Source organism: Boleophthalmus pectinirostris, unplaced genomic scaffold (genome assembly GCF_026225935.1).
Source record: "Boleophthalmus pectinirostris isolate CB_2022bp ecotype Guang Dong unplaced genomic scaffold, ASM2622593v1 HiC_scaffold_6, whole genome shotgun sequence".
In the NCBI taxonomy this organism is placed as follows: domain Eukaryota; kingdom Metazoa; phylum Chordata; class Actinopteri; order Gobiiformes; family Gobiidae; genus Boleophthalmus; species Boleophthalmus pectinirostris.
In genome coordinates, this window is record NW_026571447.1 from 23584123 (window position 1) to 23606961 (window position 22839).

The 22839-nt window shown below is 37.9% G+C and overlaps 1 protein-coding gene across 2 annotated transcripts in view; it reads right to left on the bottom strand.

Moving 5' to 3' along the window:
* cdkal1 (CDK5 regulatory subunit associated protein 1-like 1) overlaps positions 1-22839 on the bottom strand; it is a 145226-nt gene that overhangs the window by 120109 nt on the left and 2278 nt on the right. For both annotated transcript variants that reach the window (XM_020937460.2, XM_055163361.1), the window contains exon 4: positions 12804-12888. In XM_020937460.2, coding sequence (XP_020793119.1) covers positions 12804-12888 — 85 coding nt within the window. The remainder of the gene's footprint in view (positions 1-12803; positions 12889-22839) is intronic.

Below are 22839 nucleotides of genomic sequence, written 5' to 3' on the forward strand. Positions count from 1 at the left end.
GTATCTGCAGAGTGATACTGAGCGGATACACCCAAACAAATATATTCGTTGGTCATGCCATTAGGGCTTTTGAGTTTCAAAACTAGCTCATTTTGTGCATCACCTAGTCTGGATTTATCCATATGAAACAGAAATGGGCACAAACTTAAAAATCTCCAGCGCCATTTGGGAAAAGTAAGATGCAACCTTTGTGGATTTCCTTTTCTCAGATGTACTTAACCTATACAATATAAAAGGCCTTCCTCCGCATTTTTAGATTATACTAAATATAATACTTTATATTATACTAAATATAATACTTTAATTTAACAGTCTGAAAATATCATTAAAACAAAACAATCATTTTAAGAAGTAAGATGATAAAACACCTTCCTCTGCAGCATATGATTAATCTCTTGGGAGTAGGCCTTTGTCTTTGTCTCCAGGATCGTCACATCTGCATTCCAGCAGCTGTTTCTGGCTGAGTTGACAATGAGCCAGCCAATCATACTCCTGACCTCCCAGCATTAGCAGGAGCACCCAGGGCCAAGGTTAAGTACCCATCAAGCCTCAGTAATTAAGATGTGGTTAATGCTGTGAGGTGGTGTGTGCTAGTGTGTGTCACTGTCCAGGAGATTTGTCTGATTCACACTAGTTTGAACTTCAAAAGGTCCACATTTGTCTGCTTGTAGTTTAGTGTTGATCATGCATAACAGTTACAAGGGGTTATTGTTATTACACTGGAGCGTCTGATGATGTCTTATTTTTCCATTATTTGTATTTATGCAAAATTTCCTCATGGAAGAATCATTTCACATGAAGATAAAAAATAACACTGGCATACAATACCAACTGTCTACAGTAGTTTCTCCTGCTAGACAGTGTTCGTACATTATACAGAAGGTGTTGAATTCTAACAACAACAGCTGAGTACAGACCTTGAGACCTGATTGACAGTATAGCTGCAATGTAATAAAAATACTTGTATCTCCACTGTGAATAAACAGACAAGTTTATGAAAACCTCTCTCAAAAAAGAAATACATAAAACAGTGAACTCTGCATCTAGGGATCGAACTGCAGACAAACAAAATGAATACAGTTAATGTACGGGGCTGTGGGCCTCAGGAGCCACTGCAAAAAGGAGAGAAGTGAGTGACAGCAAACTGTCAAAAGAACATCTTTATAAAAAGGATGAAAAATAGGCATTGAGCCGACGGCGCGTCAAACAGATAGGGGCCAGGATAAAAGAAGGAAACACAATCCAGAATACTACCCAGCGAGTCTCCAGGTACCAGCACTCCCCCACGCCCATCACATCTTTTCACTCAATGCGATGGAGCATTTCTGTTTATCAAGAAAGTGACAGCTTACCACCAAACCAGCTCCGCACAGCTCCATTCAAACTTATTGAACGGCTGCAATCTCAGCATGATTTAGATTTATAAAACATTGAAAAGAAATGGATACAAACATAATATGCAGTAGTTCTTTCGCAAATCTCATCTCTCTTCTATATGTACTTTATATAGATCCAAAATAACCTATGTAACCAGGGAATTTATTCAGATGGACCACCTCCTAGATAGTGGCATTCAGACAAGAAATGAAAGAAAATAGATGCATGTCCAAGGCAAAGACCCTAAATGATTGAGGAATAACAAAGATTTAAAGGTACACATTTTGCTGAGATAGTTCAGTGGGTCTAATAAAGACAAAATGCACATTGTAGAGCAGCCACAAAATAAGCTTAATAAAAGCATTCATGTTAGAGCCGTGTTTTACAGGATACAGGCAATCTGTTGACCAATCAATACACCTATAACATGGTTAGTTTATGACTAGTTCACATGGCCGCGGGGTACATCAAAGATAGGATGTGGTCCAATTATCAACATGGGCCTTGTAAAGCAAGTCAGTGGAAACTCCAGGTTTTCAGATTACTGCCTTTTTAAAAACAAATGCAGCACATAGCTCTCATCGACCCGGGTTGGATGACATCTGTCTTGTAAAAAGAGCTCAATGTGTGATGAATATTGCATCGCAGTAAATGAGTTATATTTACCGCTTGAATGATTCATAACAGGGGGAATGTTCATTTTGAATGTTCATTGAAAACAAGACAAAAGCCCCAACACAAAAGGGTCACACAAAGGAAAGTGGACAGAGTATACAAAAAACATTAACGATGTGTAAGCAGAAAATGGTACAGTCTAGACCTCAAAGTGCGTCTCTTGAGCCGCATTTCCAATGTAAAGAAAGAATTTGTGCAAGGCTAGCTGCTGTGGGGCAGTGGGATGGGCTCACCTATGAGCTGAGTTAGCTTATTGGGAAATTCATAGAACAGTATATGTTTATGTTTTAGGTGCAAGGGATACTTTATATCCTCAGACATGAGTGATAAATAAGGTAATAAGAGGTCGGACTCTATAAGTGAAAAGGGCTAAAGCTAAAGTTATTTCTTGCGTGGCAGCTTGAAGCCGAAAGTTAAAAGGGCACAAGTGGCCATTTATCATGCAGAGCCAGCACCACTTGCTGAGAGACTTTTCACCTCTCTGGGAATCAATCTGAAACTGTGTGAATATGTTTGGCCCGGCGAGTACACATGTGTTCAAAGGATAGGAGCAGGAAATCCTTTCAGAGAGGTGAAAAGCCGTCCGTGGTTGAATGAGTTCACTCCAAATTAGTCCAAGCATAAACAATCATAATTGGTTTCAAGGTCATAAATTATTACGAGCAGCGGTTTAGAAAGAAGAATGCCACAAGCTCAATGACCTGGAATCATCAGCAATCTTTGGGTATTATTATTTTTATTTCCAGCTTGCAAAGACAAAATAATTACACATTTACAGAAACTGTTTTCAGGGACGTAATCTTGTCATAGCCAATATCCAGACACAAGATAAATTTCTGTAGTGTTTAGTTAACATCTGTAAGAAGCTTGCCACCAAAAAGATCCCATTTTGGTGGGAAAAAAAATGTCATGATGTTTGCATATATTGTGCGTAGAATGTCTTGGTATCTTTGGCAAAACATTACCTTAATGGAGCTTTTTCTAGGCTTGAGACTGGCACAAAGACTGTATCTGCGGATCCCTCTTTGGTGTGTTAGATGTTCTCTGCAGATATTCTGCATAAATAGACTTGTTTTGCAGAAGCCAGCAGGCGGCCTATTCTATATAACCTTACATGTGAAATGGATATGTGAGTACACATACTGTATGCGTATTAAGGGACTAGACAGACTATAGAAGTCTCATTATGGAGCTCCAAAGTCTAAGCATCTATTCAGCCTGTTAATTTCCCTGCTGATGTCTCCCTCCACACACGCCAGAAGTGGCTCCTCAGTGGCTTATCAGTCCCTCCTAAAGGCCTCCTCATTTAACCACACTGCCTTATTTAGAATAAATAAGAATTCTGTTCAAAGCCAAGGATGCAGCATTCATAAAGCTGCTTGTCTGATTAAATTGCTATGCAGAACACCTCACCACCACTTGCTCTGTAAAAATTAATTTATGGCATGTTTTAAAAGGATTTTTCTCTCCACATGCACGTTTCTCCATTGAGTCGACACCAATTAAAAGGAAGGTTCAAGGCAGGGTTCATTACATTTGACGACACAAGGTGGGTGAATTGTTGAAAGACAAAAAGCTTTTGCAAAATGAGATGATTTTAAAAAGGCATTTGGCTCGTTAGAATGACACGAAATGCAGGCTACAGATGAATACAATTATGGCCAGTCCACTTTTTTACATTTCCCCCTTGCTTTACTCTTGACAATAAAAGATTTTCAACAAAGATTCATGAATTATATGAATGCAACCATTTTACATAGGACCATGTATAATATCCCATTACAGATACATATGATCCATCAATTCTATATGCACTGCAGCAACCAGTCACACCAGAAACATGCCACATTTCGATAAAGAATAGCATTAATAACATTTACATACTATACCATCAGCCTGGCAACAAATGTACTTTGGTCTTGTTTCCTGGTTATAAATGCTTTCCATTTTCAGACAGTTGATTTATTCTTTTCCTAACACAATTTGTCAGTGTGGCACATATATGCACAGTGGTACCTTACTGCAGTGACATCCACGTAGCACAATTTAATCACAAGTAGAAGCTAAAGCGTTGCTCAAATATGTAAGCTATATGCCACATGTGCCCGCTCCCCTCAGCTATGTTCCTTCCGTCTGCACTGGCCAATGTGTGCGCTTGTTCACAGCACCTCAGAGGTTAAGAACTGCCCGCGGTCTGTAGAGCCACAACCCCCGACCCTGCATCTCACACACACTGGCATCTCACTGTGTATGTTCCCAAGCATCCATCACTCTTACACATACACGTACCTATGGCCAAGTTATAGGCCTTGGGCTTGTGTCACTCCAAATAGTGTTTGGTGAAATTGCTTCTTGGCAAGTTGGCAGTGACCCGTCCATCTATGGTTGAGTAAAAATAGAAATAATGCCCCGCAAATGAATGCTTTGATGTCAACGTTCACTAGGCATTACATGCAGTAGATGTGATTAAATTAGCTGACAGCCTATAGAAAGTTAACTATGGATTTAATTTAATTAAATTTAATAGTCTAAACTGTTTCACTTTCTTTGACCAACTATCCTCCTCATTTCAGCTGTGATTCCCGTTCACTGCACGCGTCGCTTATATCCCCTCAGGGTTCAAACATAAGGCAAGCAAAGGTCAGAAGTTCTTACTGTCATCTTGCATGACTTAATGTATATCAAACTTGTCTATATACTTCATATCATATGGAACCAGGGGATCACAAGCATTTCAGAGGGGATTTGAAAGAGTGTGGCTATATTCATCAGTGTGTACATGTCTTATAGTAAAGTTTAACTAATACTCTGTCACATGTGCCCCTGAAGGTGAATGAAGAATGAACTCCCTTATACAGAGATGGAATGTCATCTTTTATAACTCGTAGCCAGTATTTTGTATCTCAGTAGCTCAGTAATTTCCAGGTCAGTGCTTGTCAAGCCAACACCAACTGAAAAGCCTCTGGGATCGTCAGCCTAGAAAACAAGATCACAGCTCAGTAGGGAAAATGCCAAAAGCTTACAGGTGCCTCCCTACACAACATAAACACTTTTCTGTGCGGTTGACCTTTATTAATAAATAATCAGGCATAGTAAAACAGGCTGCTCAAATCGACATTAAAAGCTTTTGACTCTCGCTGAAAATGCTTTGTGTAATTTGTGTGTGTTCCGATTGTTACCAGAGTGATTGTCTATTGGTCAACAGATCCAGGAAGCTCGTATTTCGGCGACACAGGCTTGGTTCAGGCTCAAATCCCACTGAGTGTAACTAAAGATACTTGATAGGAACACGGCAGGTGGCACGCTGTGCTTCCACACAAACACAGCTGCCACCTGAGGCTGCGGTCTCTCCGGCTTTTGCCCAGAATCACACAGAAATGAGCATGTTTATTTACTTCAAAAAAACAGTGTCAGAGAGTCAGACAGGCCACAGAATGGAAACAGTAATAGTGGCGTGTTAGTGTTGTTTGAGCAATGTTAGGAGAGTTGAGACAAAGTGAAAGAGGGGAACATGGGAGTGCAGGTGGGGCAGCAGGTGTCGTGTGTGTATTCTCTATTGAGTGTTGTGTATTTGTACTGTGTCTTCTGTATTGTGCGTTGTGTATTTGGACTGGTGCAGGTGAACAGAAGGTCAGTGCAGTGCCGGCTATATGCCATCTGTCACAGCCGCTACATGTGACAGTGACATTTCCCCACAACTGGCAAAAATGTCATGTCTCCCAGCCCCAAATTCAACACAGTTCAAAAGCTCCACTTATTCACTTCGGTGTATATTCACTAATTTCATGAACGTCAGCTAAAAATAAAAACGCCGAAGGGTATATTGAATGGCAAATGGCTATGGTTCAAATAAAGGTTGCCCTGTGGGTTACAGAATAAAGTTGTTCAGCAGATACTAATTACTAAAACTAGAATGAAAACCATATACTTTTTTTTGTATTGATACTTGCTCAAATTCATTCACAGGACAGAAATTAACCTTTCTTGCATAGCTTTAGAATTATCTTGAGCTGTATCAGAACAAGTATAAAACCACATACATTTGAACAAGTATAAAACCACACAGACTTTTATACACATGGACCACTACATAAACAACTGAGGGATTACACAGATATAACAGAACATTGTAATGTAAAGTAAAATACTACAGTTTAATGTTGAATCACATTCTATCGTCTAAAAAAAAGTGTTTTTATTATCATTGTGGTATCATAACTGGCACTGAGTAGTGAGAATATTCCTTGAAAACTACTCTGAAATTTTAGTATCATGACAACACTATTAGAGACGTTGAATTCATTAAAAGCCAAATTATTACTTTATTTAAAAGAAATCATGATGTAAAAAGGCACTAAAACAGGATATCCAAGCAGGTTCAGGCTTATTTAGTCAAGGAGCCATGCAATTTACACCCATTATATTTTCAGCAAAAAAAAACAAGGCTTGCATATTGCTTGGCTGCATTGGGGAAAAATAGGTTTATAGACATTTTTACCCAGAGGCAGGGTGGAGGTATGGCAGCATAGGATGTGCAAGAATAAGGGGCCCCAAACATTAAATAGGTGGAAAATGAAGGCAGAACAGCAGGAAGGAAGTCACTTGAGTGTCTGAGGGGTGCGAAAGTGGGTAAGTGATGGAGAATGATAGCCAGACACGTGTAATTGTGTGACCATGTGAAAGCCTGTCATCACCTGCTGTGAGAAAAACTACTGGCTGGAAATAGTCCAAGCCCCGAAAACCCATCAAATAGCTTCTTCTTCACCTCCACAAAACCTGCGACCAAAATGAGAATGCTGAAAATAACTTCCTCAATTAAACGGGAAAAGAAATGGCCCCGACTACAGATTTGTGCGAATGTGTCACATCTAATGAAGTCCACATCCATAATTATCCATCATCAACTGAGGAGGAAGATATATCAGATAATGCTAATATTACATTGTTGTTTTGGAGGCAAATGTAGACTATAGTATAATGTAATTAGGGATGTAATGATATCCAAATATCTCTGTATGATATTTTCACGATATACATCTCACAATATGATATTTATTGCGATATTTTGTGAAGGCTAAAAAAAAAAAACTTTGAATACGCTACTTTTTTCTCTTAAAATCCCTTGACAAGACTTAATCCAAAGACTAAAACAGTTTAGAACAGTTATTCCTTCATGTAGTCTGGGCTGAAACGGAGCAAAGGATCATGGTCTATGTAGTTCCCTCTGTTTTTGTTTAAGCTATTGCTGCACCATAACTATTCATTTAAGCAAACAGACTTACAATACCCACTATATTATTGTGAGACTTTTGACGATATGATTTCACAATATTTCAATTATTGTTACATTCCTAATAATATAGTAAATAGTCTAAAAAGGCTGAGTATATTTTTATGTATACAGTTTTTAAAAATTTTAATTAAAATCTTTTAAAATGCAAATGATAAGCATTTGTGTGGTTCATTTTATTGTCAGACATCAACCATGGCATATACAGGCTGGCTTTAGCACATTTTTTTAAAATTTATTTTTGTCAATATCACTCAACCCAGTCGTCACTCAATTTGTGTTGTTGCAATTTTCGTATAGTTGGAGGAAATGTGAGACAATACAAAGTACGATATCAAACCTCTAGAGTAGACAGATCATTACACACAGTCCAACATTTGTGGACCTCAGACACTGATGAGGACATATTGCCTCTCCCCAAATCTCCAAATCTGATCTATCAATCTCTGGCTTCACTTACACACTGTCCTACAATAACAGACATGTAATTCATCACGGGCAGAGCAGAGCCTGACCTATGAACTCTGAGCTGCCCTCTGCCCTGCTCAATAAGACCTGACCAGGAGGCTGTTGCAGATTTATCAAACAACATAATGAGTATCATAGAAGCTGTCATGTACTAATGTTAAATCTATCCCAAAAGTAATATACAGGCCAAAAAAGGCAATGTCAGCTTTAAGGGATACCACATACAATATTTAGCTGTGCCCTAAAAGATTATATTTTCGAAGCTTTTGATTGTTGGTTTGTTACACTGATATCAAGATAACAAAAAGTAATTGTTAGATTTTGATGATATTTTCAGGAAAGGTCAGTGATGAGACACTGCTGAAATTATTAGATTTTTGGAGTGGCCTGACTGTGTGGATCAATGGAGAGAGAGATATCACAGCTGCAACAGAGATACCAACTCCGGCCACAGGGGTCACTAAAAGAACAAATGGTTGTTTTCAGAGAGTGAAATCTAGGGTTAAATGGCTTTATATGAAGAACCTATAATCATTTTCAACATAGCTGGAGTTGTTTTTTGTTTAAAGAAGACACTGTGCTTCATTATGTTATATTTTGGACAGTTGAAATATGCAATGTGCAATACGAAGAACAAATTCAGTGAATTGCAGTGTGCATGTATCGTGGAGGTGAAAAGATCAGAATAATGACGTCTTGAATGCAAGAAAACAAAGATTAGTCAAAAATGCATGAACTTTGAGAGAGTAAATAAGAAAAACATGGTTAACATGGTTAAAAGCCAAGTTAAATGTCAATTTTGCATAATAAATCTCCTTTAATCTGTGCAGGTTTCAGTAATTCTGCATAGTCGCTCACTAAAGATCAAAACATGTCCCTCACTGTTATACACCACCGGCTTTTATGATCCATGGCACTCAATTCTTTACTAGTTCTGATCAAGACAGTGTACAAACTCCACGCCTTTGACAGCACAGTTGATTTTTTTTTTCATTATTTATTTTCTCCCGTTCGGATAACGGTACTTGGATTTTCAGTACCTGATACAGAACAACCAATACTAGAAGACTTATCAAAAACTAGGTGAAGGATGGAACTGTTGTTAGAACTGAATACGCTACAAGTACTTATTGTAAATGTGATTTGGAGAGATTATGTCTATGTCTGTGAATGTTGTTGAAAGTAATACTCATGTTAAGGGAAAAAAAAAAACATGGTGTAATTTTTCTCTTTTATTGCCAGGCTCTAGTACAAAGTATTTAAATAAATAATGCATAATATAGGGGCTTTAATGTATTGCATTTAGGCAAACTGTTAAATCCTTCATCATTAGCAAGCCTTTCATATCTCCATTAAAAGTAAATTGGATTCTACTATCAGGTCATCGTAGATAGAAGAGTTTTTGAAGTCACTTGAAGTCCCTTCAGAAAATACAAAATTTAGATGTGGCAGCCCAGTTACTTGAAAAATGTCAGGTTGAAAGTGCTCTTTTCTATCTTCTTTCCTATATGAACTTGGTCCCTTTGGCTTAACTCAAGCACAATCTGGGATGTGTCAAAAGGCTGGAGCACAGTGGGGTGCCTTAAGAGCGCAGACTTCTAAAAGGATGAAGGCCTGGAGTTGTTTGTGAATCTGTAAAGGAAGATCTCAGAGGAGCATCGACCGGACGGCAGCCTGGGTCTATGCTGCTGTGTACTTAAGGCGCACAGGCAGGTGTAGGATAGCTGCTTTGTATAAAAAAGGAAAAGTCTAAGCATTTAACCTCAAATTAAAAGACAAAGCTGGATTTAACCATTATCACATTACACTAGTCCTCCTGATCCCAGCTTTACGCATTACCTTTTAGCTAAATGAGCTTAAAACAATTAAGACTCTTACTAAACTTTCAGCTTTCATGAACAGGTTTTTTGAGCAACAGATTAATGACACATTCTAAAACCTAGACTTCTGAAAAACATTTAAAAACCTTAAAGGAAATAGATGGGAAAAGTAAAATTCAAGAATTGTAAACATGTAGAGCACTGATATAAATAGAAATTCCATTATTCAGTGTATTTCTACTCACAGGAGAGTCTGCAGTTCACTAAAAAGATAACTGCTAATATAAGCAGAAAACTGTTCGATATTGCATTCTTAGTTATTAATGTCTGATACACATTCCAGTTTAAGGATAGTTAGTCAAATCAGTGTGCTCATTACACTTTGCTATAATATAAATAATTCATAATTAAATATTTGAGAGCTCACATAATTACACAAGGCAGCCCAAGCTTCTTTTGCCCCTTTATGGCCCATTCTCCATCTCCAGTCATGCGTTTGTGTCTGTCAGGATTTAGTCTGTACCCCAAAATGTAGGCTAATGCCCTGAAGTAGTGACAGATTAAATGCCAATCTCTGGGTTGCACCAAAAGCAGCCTGAGGGGGCAGTGTTGGTGTCCAGTCGACTAAAAATCCAAGACTTAAGACTCAGCACTGGCTCAACCCACATACATAACCAAAGGCCTCAGTAAAGAACTCAAAAGGTCACATATATACCTGGGTCTGGTACCTTTTTTCCCCTCCATAACAGAAAAATGGAAAACGAAAAGACTGGCAAATGGTCCTTCAAGAAACAATGTGAGCCTAACAAATGAATAAATCATATATTAATAGCAAAGATTGAAATAGTCAGTTTAACAATATAAAATATTTTCTATTAAGTTGCCTGGAACCAGACAGTTAGACAACTGCCTTATTTTGGGACAGTCCAATCACAGCCACTCATTTGTAGCATGTGTCTTTCAAATGTGTGGACGATATCTCCTCAAATATTCTTGTAACATTTAGAATGGGATCTATAGTTCTTTGATCTCTTCAGATTTACAGCGCACAGTAAAAGAAAAAAATACTTGTAGACAAGGCTGGGCAGTTATCGAAATTAAGGAGTCTACAACCAATCCTCTTTCTATAAGAACATTGGATTTCGAGCAGACGGAAGCCAAGCCCTAATTGTAGCCAACATTTTCCTACCTGTTCAGATGCTTAATCTTCTAGTTCTACCAGGATATCCAGCAGGATATCCAGATTAGTATAAGCCTAACAGCAAATCAACGTCATAATTCAGCAAACACTATACTAATTCAACGGCAAATAAAGTTTAGATTTCACAATGTCAGTTCAGTTCTAATTGTGTATAAGCCACAGCAGAGTGTCCTTTAGCCTGAGGCCAGAATACAAATGCGCACATCTGTCACAAACGCGCAGCACACGCCCCACTATTCACTCTGGAGCCCTTCCAAGAGTTCGTTCTGTTGGTTCTGTGTCCCTTTTCAATTAACATTAATGATTTTTATTTCTCATGGTTAGTTCATGAATATTAAATTTATATTGAAATGAATGTAAATATAATATGGGAATTGGTGTATTTTGAAAACAGTGCACAACCGAGTTCTCGTTAAGCCTACATTCCCTTGATCATTCAAATTACTGGAGACAGCCAAGTGAAGAAGTCTGCGCAAGCACACACACACACACACACACACACACAACACACACAACACACAAATATGAGGCTTACAAACACAGGGCAGCTTAATTACATGCTGTTGAGCAACTGTTTCTTTAATGCCTTCAGCGTTCATTGATTTGAGAGGTCTCTGACAGTAAATTACGCTACAGATTTGGACTTTTCAAAGACACACATATGCACGGCCAAATATCCATGCTAATTCACTTTTTAGCATTCAGTGGCTGCTCCTTTAGGGCTTTAGCACAATACGGAGCAAGGCAGGCAGGCAATACCCAAGTCTAATATCTAAATGTACCGTGCAATAAAGAAATACAGAACTATAGGACTGTCATGAAAATCCCATTTAAAACTTACTATGACCAAAATAGCAGGAAACTTTAAGATTCTACTGCCATGGATTTTGATGGATGCTCCTATAACTGCTGGGCCTACAGTGAATTAATGGCTGCCGATAATATGCTGGAAAGTGCAGGCTATTTCTGCTTACACACAGAAAATGGTGTGGCCAACTGTCTGTATAACAAGCCCCAGAATCTTTCACTCCTCCCAGTAGCGGCGCGTGTCCCGCACATATGGCAGGGATGCAAAGAGCAGCCCCACTTCTCCACAAGTAATAAAGCATCCTTCCACTGTGAAGCCCCAAGCCCCTGTTTATCTCCAACTCATTTACAAAAGGCACAGTGCGCTTCATGTGTGTTATGTGAGCATGTTAGCTAGTGGCCTATTTACCCGCGTAAGCCACACTCACGGGGGACAATTCATTTTGACATGAATTAATTTCCATCACACAAGAACCAAACTAATTCATGCTACTGATGCCACAACCTAAAATGCGTTAACTTTGGCAAGCTCCTAAAACATATCACTGGAGGTCTGAGTTCTGTGGTAATGATGATGATTAGGACCATAACTGAACATTAGCCTTTTGTTTTCAGTAATAAATTACGCTCACATTTTGAATGCATTTTCAAATGCAAAGGGAAATGGTGTCCTATGACCTTGCCTGGTGCTATTGATTTAATTTTATTGATGTTGATGTAATATTATGTATAGAGGAAGGAAAGTACTCAAACTCAATGAGGAAATCTGTATTTCTTCAAAGTTGCACTACTCTCCATAGACATGTTATTACTTTGCCTAGAAGGTTCTACACTATGCCATTAAACCTGTTTATCTCCATGGACACCAGCAGGTGACAGCATGAGGCCATGCCTAATTACAGGTCATATCTGAAGAAAGGCGGTCCTGCTCACAGTAAAAAGAATACACACTTTTCAAGGTATTTTCTAAGCAATAAAAAGACCTGTAATTTTATAAATACAAGTTTATAATTTACACTTAATTTCGGAAAACCAAACCTGAACTGTTCATAAAGGAAACAACATCTATGCAATGTGAAAGGTTTCTCTGCCCCCTAGCTACTGCAGAAAACAAATAAAAGTAGTAATAAAGACATGTTAAAATACACCATGATTGAGTTCTTACTTGATGGAGTTTCTGAAGTGATCCTCTGCTGGATTTTTCACTGTACAACTGTTGAGCACCCACAAGTCTGCATCTGCTGGATCATCTGAGCAAATAGAAAAAAAAGGTGTCACACAAAATTTGCTCACTGTACTTAAAGTATATTAAAACTGAACAAAAAAGGCAGATCAAGGTGTTAATTTAATGATTTGAACTAATGATAATTTTCTGTTTTACACACAAGGCACATCCAATGCTACGTTTTTTCAATGGACAAATGTGGGATTACACAGACATCACATCTAATGGCAAAATAATCATAATCAATAAAACTGCCTTTAAGAAAAGTTGTTGTATGAAAATGTTAAAATGTAATCATGGAAAGATCCTACAATGTCCTACTTCCTTACTTAGTTTTATAATACCAATACAAATGTGAACTAAATCAAGAAAGAACAGCATGTTAAAACCAGGTAGAAAATGTTTTGTACATGTGAGAAGTCCCACCCGAAGATCCCCAGAGTATGGGCCCGACTGCTGCCGTTACTCTGGGAACTTTCCGCTAGCACATTTTTGTTAGATATTTTCAGATATTACTTCGTGTGAGTCAGCTTCACACACCCCTAAATTCTTGCTTTGGGAAATTCTTGAAAAAATTTGCATAATATTTGCATGGGAATAGTGCCATAGCCAATAGAGAAGCAGCCGTTTGGTTACTGTTTGCATATTATAGCCATTAGGTGATTTAAAAACTGGAGAGTGAATACAAATCTGTTGACCTTTGATCTGTTATGTGTGGAACAAAAGGTCAAAGTAGTGCACCAAGTAGAGCTAAGGATTGTGGGAATGCATGCGTGTGGAAGCAAGTAGTTTCGGGGGGAAAAAAAAAACTGACACAGAGGGGAAAAAAGTACAAAAGCTTTACAAAATGTGTAGAGAAAAAGTAGCATGTTACAACAGTTGACCCTATGGATTCAAGTTTGAATTCAGGCCATGTCCAGAGCATTACAGAGGCATCATCTGGAGTTGTGTGAGTGCGCCTGTGTACACAAAGGTCATACATAACACATTTCAATCCCAGCCACCCCCAACAAAGACAAGGGGAGAGAGTAGGGTTACAGGGGAGCAGGTGCATGCTCCAAATAAGTATGAATGGAGAGATGGACCAAAAAGCATCGAGTGAGAGTGAGGATCAGAGAGTGGCGAGCGTATATTAGAAAAGGAGAAAGGAGATTAAAAGAATAGGTTAGGAAGAGGGACAGGCCAGAAGTGAGGCATTGAGATGGATGAATGAAAAAGGAGGAAACGAAGAGGTGATGGCGCACCCCAAGTGGGACTCCATGAAGATCAAAAAACTGCATTGGGGTGGGTGGGGGTGGAGTAAAGATAGTCCAATGATAGGAGAAAAACATGAAAGAGGTTGTAGTATAGATTAAGTATCCAGCACTAACCTGCTTTTTACAAAATAGCCCAAAACTGCGATTACACATGCATTGTTTGATTGCGCCTGGTCCAATGTATAAATATTTTATAACAGAAAACACATTGGAATGCATTATTGTGGTTGTATTTACACATTACAGCTGCCTCTGCCCACAGGTGTGTGCGGCCCCCCACTGAGGATGGAGATGAGGCTCAGCTGCAGGGTCGGACAGCGCACAAACTCACAAACAATAACAAGCAGAAAGGGAATAAAATCATTTCCCCCGATCCCCAGGTAGCCACGCACACAGCTGTATACAGATGTGCAAGCTAAAGTGAAAGCTATGCATCACAATCTGTTGTTTGCAGTAAATAGGTCAAGAGGTTGCCTTTAGTGGACTTTGTTTTATGTAAAGCTTATTCTAACAGAAATGTGAAGAGATTTCTCCAGACACTGTGGTGATCCAATCAGAAAGTTACTTATTGTTCTTGAGAATATGCTATCAGCAACAGATCTGAAATTATTTAAATAATGTATCTTTCCCTAAACCTTAAAGAGAATACTGAGATTTGTTTTTGTTTCTTTTTTTCACAAATGTACCTGTTATAAGTAGCTTGACTTCACACCACTTTACTGGACCAAGCGACTTTTACCTGTTAGACAAGAGATAACTTTTATCCATCAAAATCCTGTCTTTTCAAAGCATGTCGCCTTTGTTTGATGTGCGTCTTAGAGCAGTGATTGAAGTAGAGGGAAGAGCACTGGTCCGTTGTCAGTGGTCCATCAAATGGCCTGTGCAGATAGAGCTTTCCATGTGTACACAGGGCTGTGGTGAGACTGTGGTGAGAAAGGGCAGACAGCAGCCGGCCTGAGGGTCAATAAGACGCTCCTGAGGCTTTACACACGGACCAACCCATGACCCACTTTTTATTAAAGCACATCAAGTCTGTGCACTAGAAGGTTGTCAAAACAAAGAGATACCCATATACAAATCAATACTGAAACTGGCAGTGAATATAAATACATATTTCAACAGGTACTGATATGGAAAAATCCTCTTATTATCATTGTGCTGTCAAAAGTGTTATCAAGCCTTTTCCTTTGTACTGAAATTAAGTTTTAGTATTATGTCAGAAACTTCACACTACAATTAGAGACATGGTAAAATGTACAGTAAAAGAAAGATGCATTGTTAATTTTTCCTGCATCGGCTCATGAGCCTCAGAATCATAATAGAACTGAATCGTGACCCATAGATTCCCACCCCTATAAAAGGTTTAATGCAGTAGTGGTTAGGAAGGTAAACATGAGAGGCCACAGAGCTGCCTTTGGGGTATACAGTGCACTTGATTGAGCTAACAAGACCTCTGTGGTCAGACTTGGTGAGGGGTAGGAAAGAAGGCTGGACTACAGGTATACTGGAAGGCAAGGAAGGGCAATGACCCAAAACTCAAGCATAATCAGTCTTCAAAAGAGAGAAGATTCACACTAAGACCTAAGAAATTGTTCTACTGATGTTTGCCTGAAATTCATATTATGCGTCTTGTGAGTGGAGTGCCCTCAAAAATCTGTATGTCAAATAATAACTACTGGACAAAGAAAGGATATGTTTAGGTTCTAGACGTTTGGAAACATGTTTTAGTAGCAACAGATGTCCAAATCCCACTCACTGTGAGCACACCTACATAAGTTATGCCATTTCATCTGGACCGATTTGGCTGTAATAATCCTATAAAAAAGCATAAACACCTACTAATTAATAAAAACTTGCACAACTAAACACTGGCAGATGTGCCAAGAAAATAAACATGGAAAACTGGTGAAAGTAACAAAAGAACTACAATGTTGACAACAACTAGTCAAAGACATAGAACTACTGGTAGAGCTACTGACAGCTCTAAAATTGGGATAAGAGAAGTTAAACAGACAGAAAATGCTGGAAAAACAAGAGTGCACAAAGGAAAAATAGCATTAGAAGATTAAGTGTGTATCTAAGTGAAAAATAGTACGCTACCTCAGCTGAAAGTAGAACAGCCATGATAAATGCTACGAGACACGCCAACAACTAATTTGTATCGCAAAAGTTCTTTCTTTCCACTGGGCAGGAAACGATATGTCTTTCTTATATCTGATCATAAAGAAACAGTAGGTGCACCTGGGTCTGTGCACTGGTCCTTCTTCAAACTAAATATAGAAGCAAAAATAGCTATATCAATAGGAATGTAAGCAATTCTGTCTTAAACTGCATTTTTCACATATTATAGTTTGTACTGCATAAACACTATATCAACTGAAATGTTAAAATCTAATCTTTATTTCATCTACTCCCGCAAAACAAATGTGACTCAAAGTAAATTGAGATGAAGCAGGCTTTGGCTACGGTATGGAAAAGTGTACAACATAGTAATTATAACCATCTGGCAGCGGGGTCCCTGTGATTTAGAGTGTAGTTTAATGGGCTACACACAGGCAGAGCAGAGGAGACCAGCTTACGTGGATTTTTTGCCATTACATCCTCACCTTACCAAGATAGGATGATTTGAAGCCTTGGGTTCATGAAGTAACAGTGAAAACCATTATGATAATGAGACTGGGCATAAAAGGATATTTCACACAGCACGAGATAGATTATTAGAGCAAAGTCACGCTCAACTCAATGAAGGACATAAAGTAACAGACGTCAGGATGTAGGCCTTTGGATAGATGTGAGTTACAACCAGAAAGTATAAATTACTACTTTTTAGACACTTTTCTGATTTAATGCTTAATGGGGCAAAATGAATGCAAAATGTAACACAAGTCTCAGATGTAATTTTCAGACTTAATGCTAATAACTTCAATAATATTAGCTTTTATTGCAACAAAAGCTGTCTTCTTGCTAATGCTTATAAATTAAGTAATAAATAATTTGATCTTTGTGAATGGCTGTTTTTGAGGATAAAAGTTATGTTAATTTGTGTTTTAGTGAAAAGCCTTCCGTAATGACCTTCCAAAGAAAAGATGGAGACACACTGAAAAAAGACCAACTGTCAAAACCTAATGCACACCGCAGTGACACACCGTCATCAGTTCCCCATTTCACAACAATAACAGACTAAGCAAATATTGACACACTATTTCCTTGACATTACAAATGTGATTATATTTGCTGTTTGCCCTGGGAGATGGCAGTTTGTATTCAATGAGGTGTGTCCTGTTGGTTTGTGTACACATGTGCAAATTCAGGTGAAAAGACTCTAAAAAACACACCACATTTATGCACACATGCAACAATGATACAAAATGATACAAAAAAAGACAAAACATACAAGTGTCTACTTTTAAAGCAGCCCATTCTCAACATTTTCTGCGCTCCTTGCCGGTGTCCATCGTAAATCCTGCTGACAAATGGAAGACGACAGTTTAGGTGGACCCTGCCAGAGCTGTATGCACTGACTTGGTCCTGAAACCAGCTGCCCGGATTCGATTCCCACCTGAAGTAATTGTCTCAGTGTCAGGCATGCCTCACACAAATTTCGCCTCATGTACAGTCCAATATAAAAGAAAAATCTCTCAGTTGTGCATGTCAGTAAATGTGGAAGGCTTATCTATTGCCCACTATGTTGATACAAACCAAATTTGATCCATAAAATGGATATTTGGTCATAAATAACACCATTACAGTCCCTCTATATGTTGTATATTTTTTCTAAAAGTCAATTTTGTTTTTTATGCTAAAATAGATTATATGCTTATGGCCAGTTAAATTGGCAGAATAGACAAAAAAATCTATACAGATTTATTGACAATATTGACATGTGAGTGCCTTCAACTTTTATGGGGACAATATGTAATACTATTGTATTACATATTGTACATATATTACATATATTACATAAAGCATGGTTTGCATCTAGGCCTGTTACTATTAATACTATTTCAACTTATCATTCACTATGTGAAAGCTGGATCAGTATATATTCCCACTACCGGGAAATTTTTGGTTATTTTTTGACCATGTGATAAGATTTAAGCCGTTAAAAGGTTGAATTATTAACTTCTGTGACTCATTAAAGATACAACCTCACTACTAAAGTGTTTCAATCTGATGTTTAATTATTGCAGTTGCCATTTTTTAACTGTGTTGTACATATAGAATAGTTTTTTGTAGTGTTAAATCTGCTCTTGGGTTACTGTCAGTGGCATAAATTAGTTGTAGTATTAAAGTTTATCATCTAAATTTACTTCAGCAATATATCATACTTCAAATTAAATTACTCATCTTATAAGCCTTTTCCTTGCATGCTATTACTCACATCACCCATATGAATTGGACATATGCTTTTGACAGGCTGCAAAAAACTGAAAAAGCATATACATACTGACTCTACTCCCCATCTTCTATAGTGTTCACTGACAGGTAGCCAGCCGCTTCAGCACAGCAGGCGGTCCCATATAACCATGCAGACACCAGAGTAAGGGGCATGACCGCTTTCTGTTCCAGTGGGTGGTCAGTGAGTAGCTCAAACAGCAGCTATCATCCCAAACAACGGCAAAAGACAAAGAAATGCACCGAAGAAGGCCTTGGAAAGACATTTTTCTGTCCTTGAATGCCAAACTCATTGCTACCCATCCATAAGTCTTCTCTGCTCATTCTCCTCCCACAACAGCAGCCCCAAAAGCTACATTAATTACATGTCTTTCAAGCTTTCATTTCTCTTCCATTAGAGGAATTGCATTTGTTTTGCCCGTTGATTCACACTGACAAGAAAAACAAAGAGGAGCTGACAAATGAAGTGAAAAAGACCACAAAGTCAGCTTGAGTTGCTTCAGACAAGCTAATTATTCAGAAACAAAGAATGTGACAATGAGATGCCAAATGTCAAAGCATCTTCTGCAGCTGTTTAAGCTACTGACACTACATTTGACTGTTTGTCCTTAAAACAAAGAGGGACACTGACCTTAATTTCACAAAAATAGTCACATTTATATCAGTGTTAGGCAAACTTTGACAATTTGACTTCATAATGGTTTGTGCCGTCATGTTAAGTCAATTAGCAATGTGGTGACCCTAATTAACAGTGCAAGCTACAACTCATCAGTCACTCCCCTGTATATCAGACATGCTAGTGTAACAATAGTATAATCAACATAACACAAATTCTCTTCTAAAAAACTATTGTAATTTAATAAGATGTAGTTGAGGCAATTATGAAGAATACCTCAATGTCAGTGCATAGGAAAATATGACCTTTGTATCGCTCTCATTTTTATTTTTCATTAGCACACTAGTGCCGTCAGAGGGCTTACATGGAAAGTGCAAAGCTGAAGAAGATGAGAGGTGAATCTTGGCGGCCTCCTTTCATAATCCCTGCTCTCCTCGGTCGCTACTAACACTGTGCTTTTAGCCCAGCTCCTGCCATAACCTATTACTCACATCCCCTCCATAATACTGCCATTATATCCTTGCAAGGTATTCTCAATCCCCACAGAATGCAGCCAGTATTCCCGGGATAACCGAGGGATGACTGGTCCACATGGCTCTATAGAGAATAGAGAATGGGACTAGTGCCCCTGGGAAATCCGACAAAAGAGAAATCATAAAAACTTCTTGTTATTATGGTTTGTGTGAACAAGAAAAATGTAGGTCTAACAACTTACTTTTACTCACCATGGCCTACTGGTAGAAAACAAAAAGTGTCAATGCGTGTTTTGCACAGCCATAGTTGTGCAATATGGGGTGAAAAAAAAATTATCCTTCAATCTTAATTTTTTAAATCTCGATTTCAATCAGATTTTCTTTTCAAAGAAAATTAAAATGACTTTTAAAATTGATTTCATGAATATAAACAGTCCAGACCTTTATTAAGAGTCATTTAACCCCAAAAAATGTAACAAAAAAATCCATCAGAGTGAACTTTGCTGCAAACTACATAATTTCAATGCATTTTCTGCTGTAGACCTCTTGATTAAAAAACCCAACCATATAATTGAAAATGACTGATTCACAATTGGAACTCTATCATTAGATTAATTGTCCAACCCACGTTTTGGCCAACAAGAAAAGCACAGAAAAATTCTGTTCTAGGTGAGTTTGCCTACATTTACTGTACATTATTTTGTTCCTTTTTGAAGATGAGAAAATGTCTGACTAATCTTAACTGAACAAACCTACCTGCTTTAGTGTTTTGTTTTGGGTGTTATTTTTATTATTGTTTTAGTGAAAATTAAATTAAGCTGATCTCTGGATATTGTTTTGAAAGGTTAAACAAAATTAATCAATAATTCCCCAGCTTCAACATATACATATAATTCCAACAAGACGTGGATGATTGTCGTGTTTGAAGCTCAAAGATTGCAAAAAACTAACTTACTTAACTACAAATATTATATTATATATGATAATAGATTATACAATATATGTCAAAAAACACATAATGTTAGTTTTTTTTTAAATATATCTTTACAGTCTTATTTATCTAATCTATTTCTACACAGTTCTATCTCTGTCTGCAAATACCCCACTCTTGTTAGCCACTCCTGTCACAAAATCTGCACAAAGTGGGTTGTGTGATGCCTTACATCTTTGTCACAGTGATTTTTTCTATAGTTTAAAATCATTGTCTTTCTAAAATGTAGGAAGCCAAGTTCCACATAGAAATGTTCAAGACAGAAGAGAGACTCAGAATGCTAGCTGCCACTCAGAAGTGCACACGCGCAGTGATCTTATGGAGTGACAGCTGCCAAAATGTGAAGTGTCTAACAGAGAGAGAGGAGAGGGTCTGTGTTCGCTGGCTGGATAAGTGTGGGAGAGGAGGAGCTGCTGACAAAACTGCAGCATTTCATTGGTTAGAGTGTGGAGTGTAATACTGCGTAGCATTTAACCAGCCAATCAAAATGGCCAAAAAGCACTTAGTTTTATGAATGAAAGGCATATATGTGAGGTACACGCTGAACAGAATCTACTCCACTGTGATGTAACATTACCAGAATAATGCTTCAAGAAAATAAGCTGGGGTTAAAAAAAAAAAAAAGGTTTTAAGAAAAATTGTATTTTAAATATGAGAAAAGATTCCATTTTGTTTTGCCACACATAAGTCATATCTAATTGGGTTAAATTTGTATTTCACATACAACTGATTAACTGTGCTGTGCTCAGGCCAGGAAGCAATAGTCTTATTTTGCCAAATCTGTAGAGCGGGAAGTCATTTTGCCTAACCGCTATGTAAAATCATAACCGAAGAGCACTGTGTGGGGCAGCAGGACAGGGAGGAGACTGGGGAAGAGGAGAGCAGCCAAAAACCATCACAATGTCCTAGTGAGACTTTCCATGAAGGCTGTGCATGTGTGTACACAAGTACCACTTTCTATGAAGTCACTCTTTGGCTCACAGCTTTGCTGCCTAAATCTAATTTACTTCATGTAATGTCATGGGTAAACAGTGCCCTCTATTTTTGATTAAAGGAACAGCAGAAGAGGGCAACAAAAGACATGAAATATTGTACCATTCAGTAGCATGCAGTGGATTTGGTAATGATTAAAATTGTTATAACGACTGTTATGAATTTACAAATATTTACAAAAACAACACATTTGGTAAAGATTACACGTTTAATTCAAATTTTAAAAAAATAAAAATAAAAATAAGTTCTACATTTTGCATTGTGTTAAATAACAAAATAAAAGAAACAGTTTCATTAAGTTGGACTAGCAGAGTGTGAATGAGTTATTCAAGCACACTTTCTGAGATGACCTCATCCTTGAAATGGACGCGTTACAGTGAGCCAACACTGCCACTTAGTGGTGAAATTGAGAATTACTACAAAGGCTTGAACTGGGTGATGTCATGTCTTGAATGGGAATAAACATCACATGTGAGGTCAAAGAGTTCATATTAACAGTGCTAAATTTTAGTCTTACAGACAAAGCATCTTAAGTAATTGTGTTAAATTCACACTGTGTCCACTCAGACTTACTCATCCACACAGTGACTATTTTCATGATCTCATTAACAATGAGCTCACCTTGCACAAAGCCCCAAAGTGGCCTAAATGCCACAGTCACACCAAAGGGAAAATGTCATAATTTCATGCCATTCAAAAACCATGTAGAACCATTTACAACAATAGCTACTGTCTTGAATCCAGTATTCACACAATTTATCCATGGCTGCCCATTTATTTATCTCACAGTTTTAGTGCAATTGAATGAGCTGCATTAAAAATCTAAGGGTCACATGAAAAAACTCAAAAGTACAGACTTAAGGCACTTTAGTATGGTACTTGGAAATAAATAGTCTTACTTTTTTCTCCCTGTGGTTATGGGCATCAGCAAAGTTAACAAAAACAGTTCAATTCATAATATTTAAAACAAACCTGGAGAGGGTTTTTTTTTTTCTCTACACGAGTTAAAGTACAAAATGGTGCTGTTGACAAATGGCAAAGGGGTGTAAGTTAAATAACTGAGTACAGTTTTTGAAGTGAGCTTTAATCAAATCAGTACTTAAAGATAATTGCATCGCCATCTTGTGGTTAATATTTGCAGTTAAGGATTTGCTCAGATTGAACTCTGAGAATTTAAAGTACTATGACTTTTTTGTAGCAAATTGTTACCTATGTGCTGTCAAGTTAGCTAAGGGAAAGTTATGCACAACTG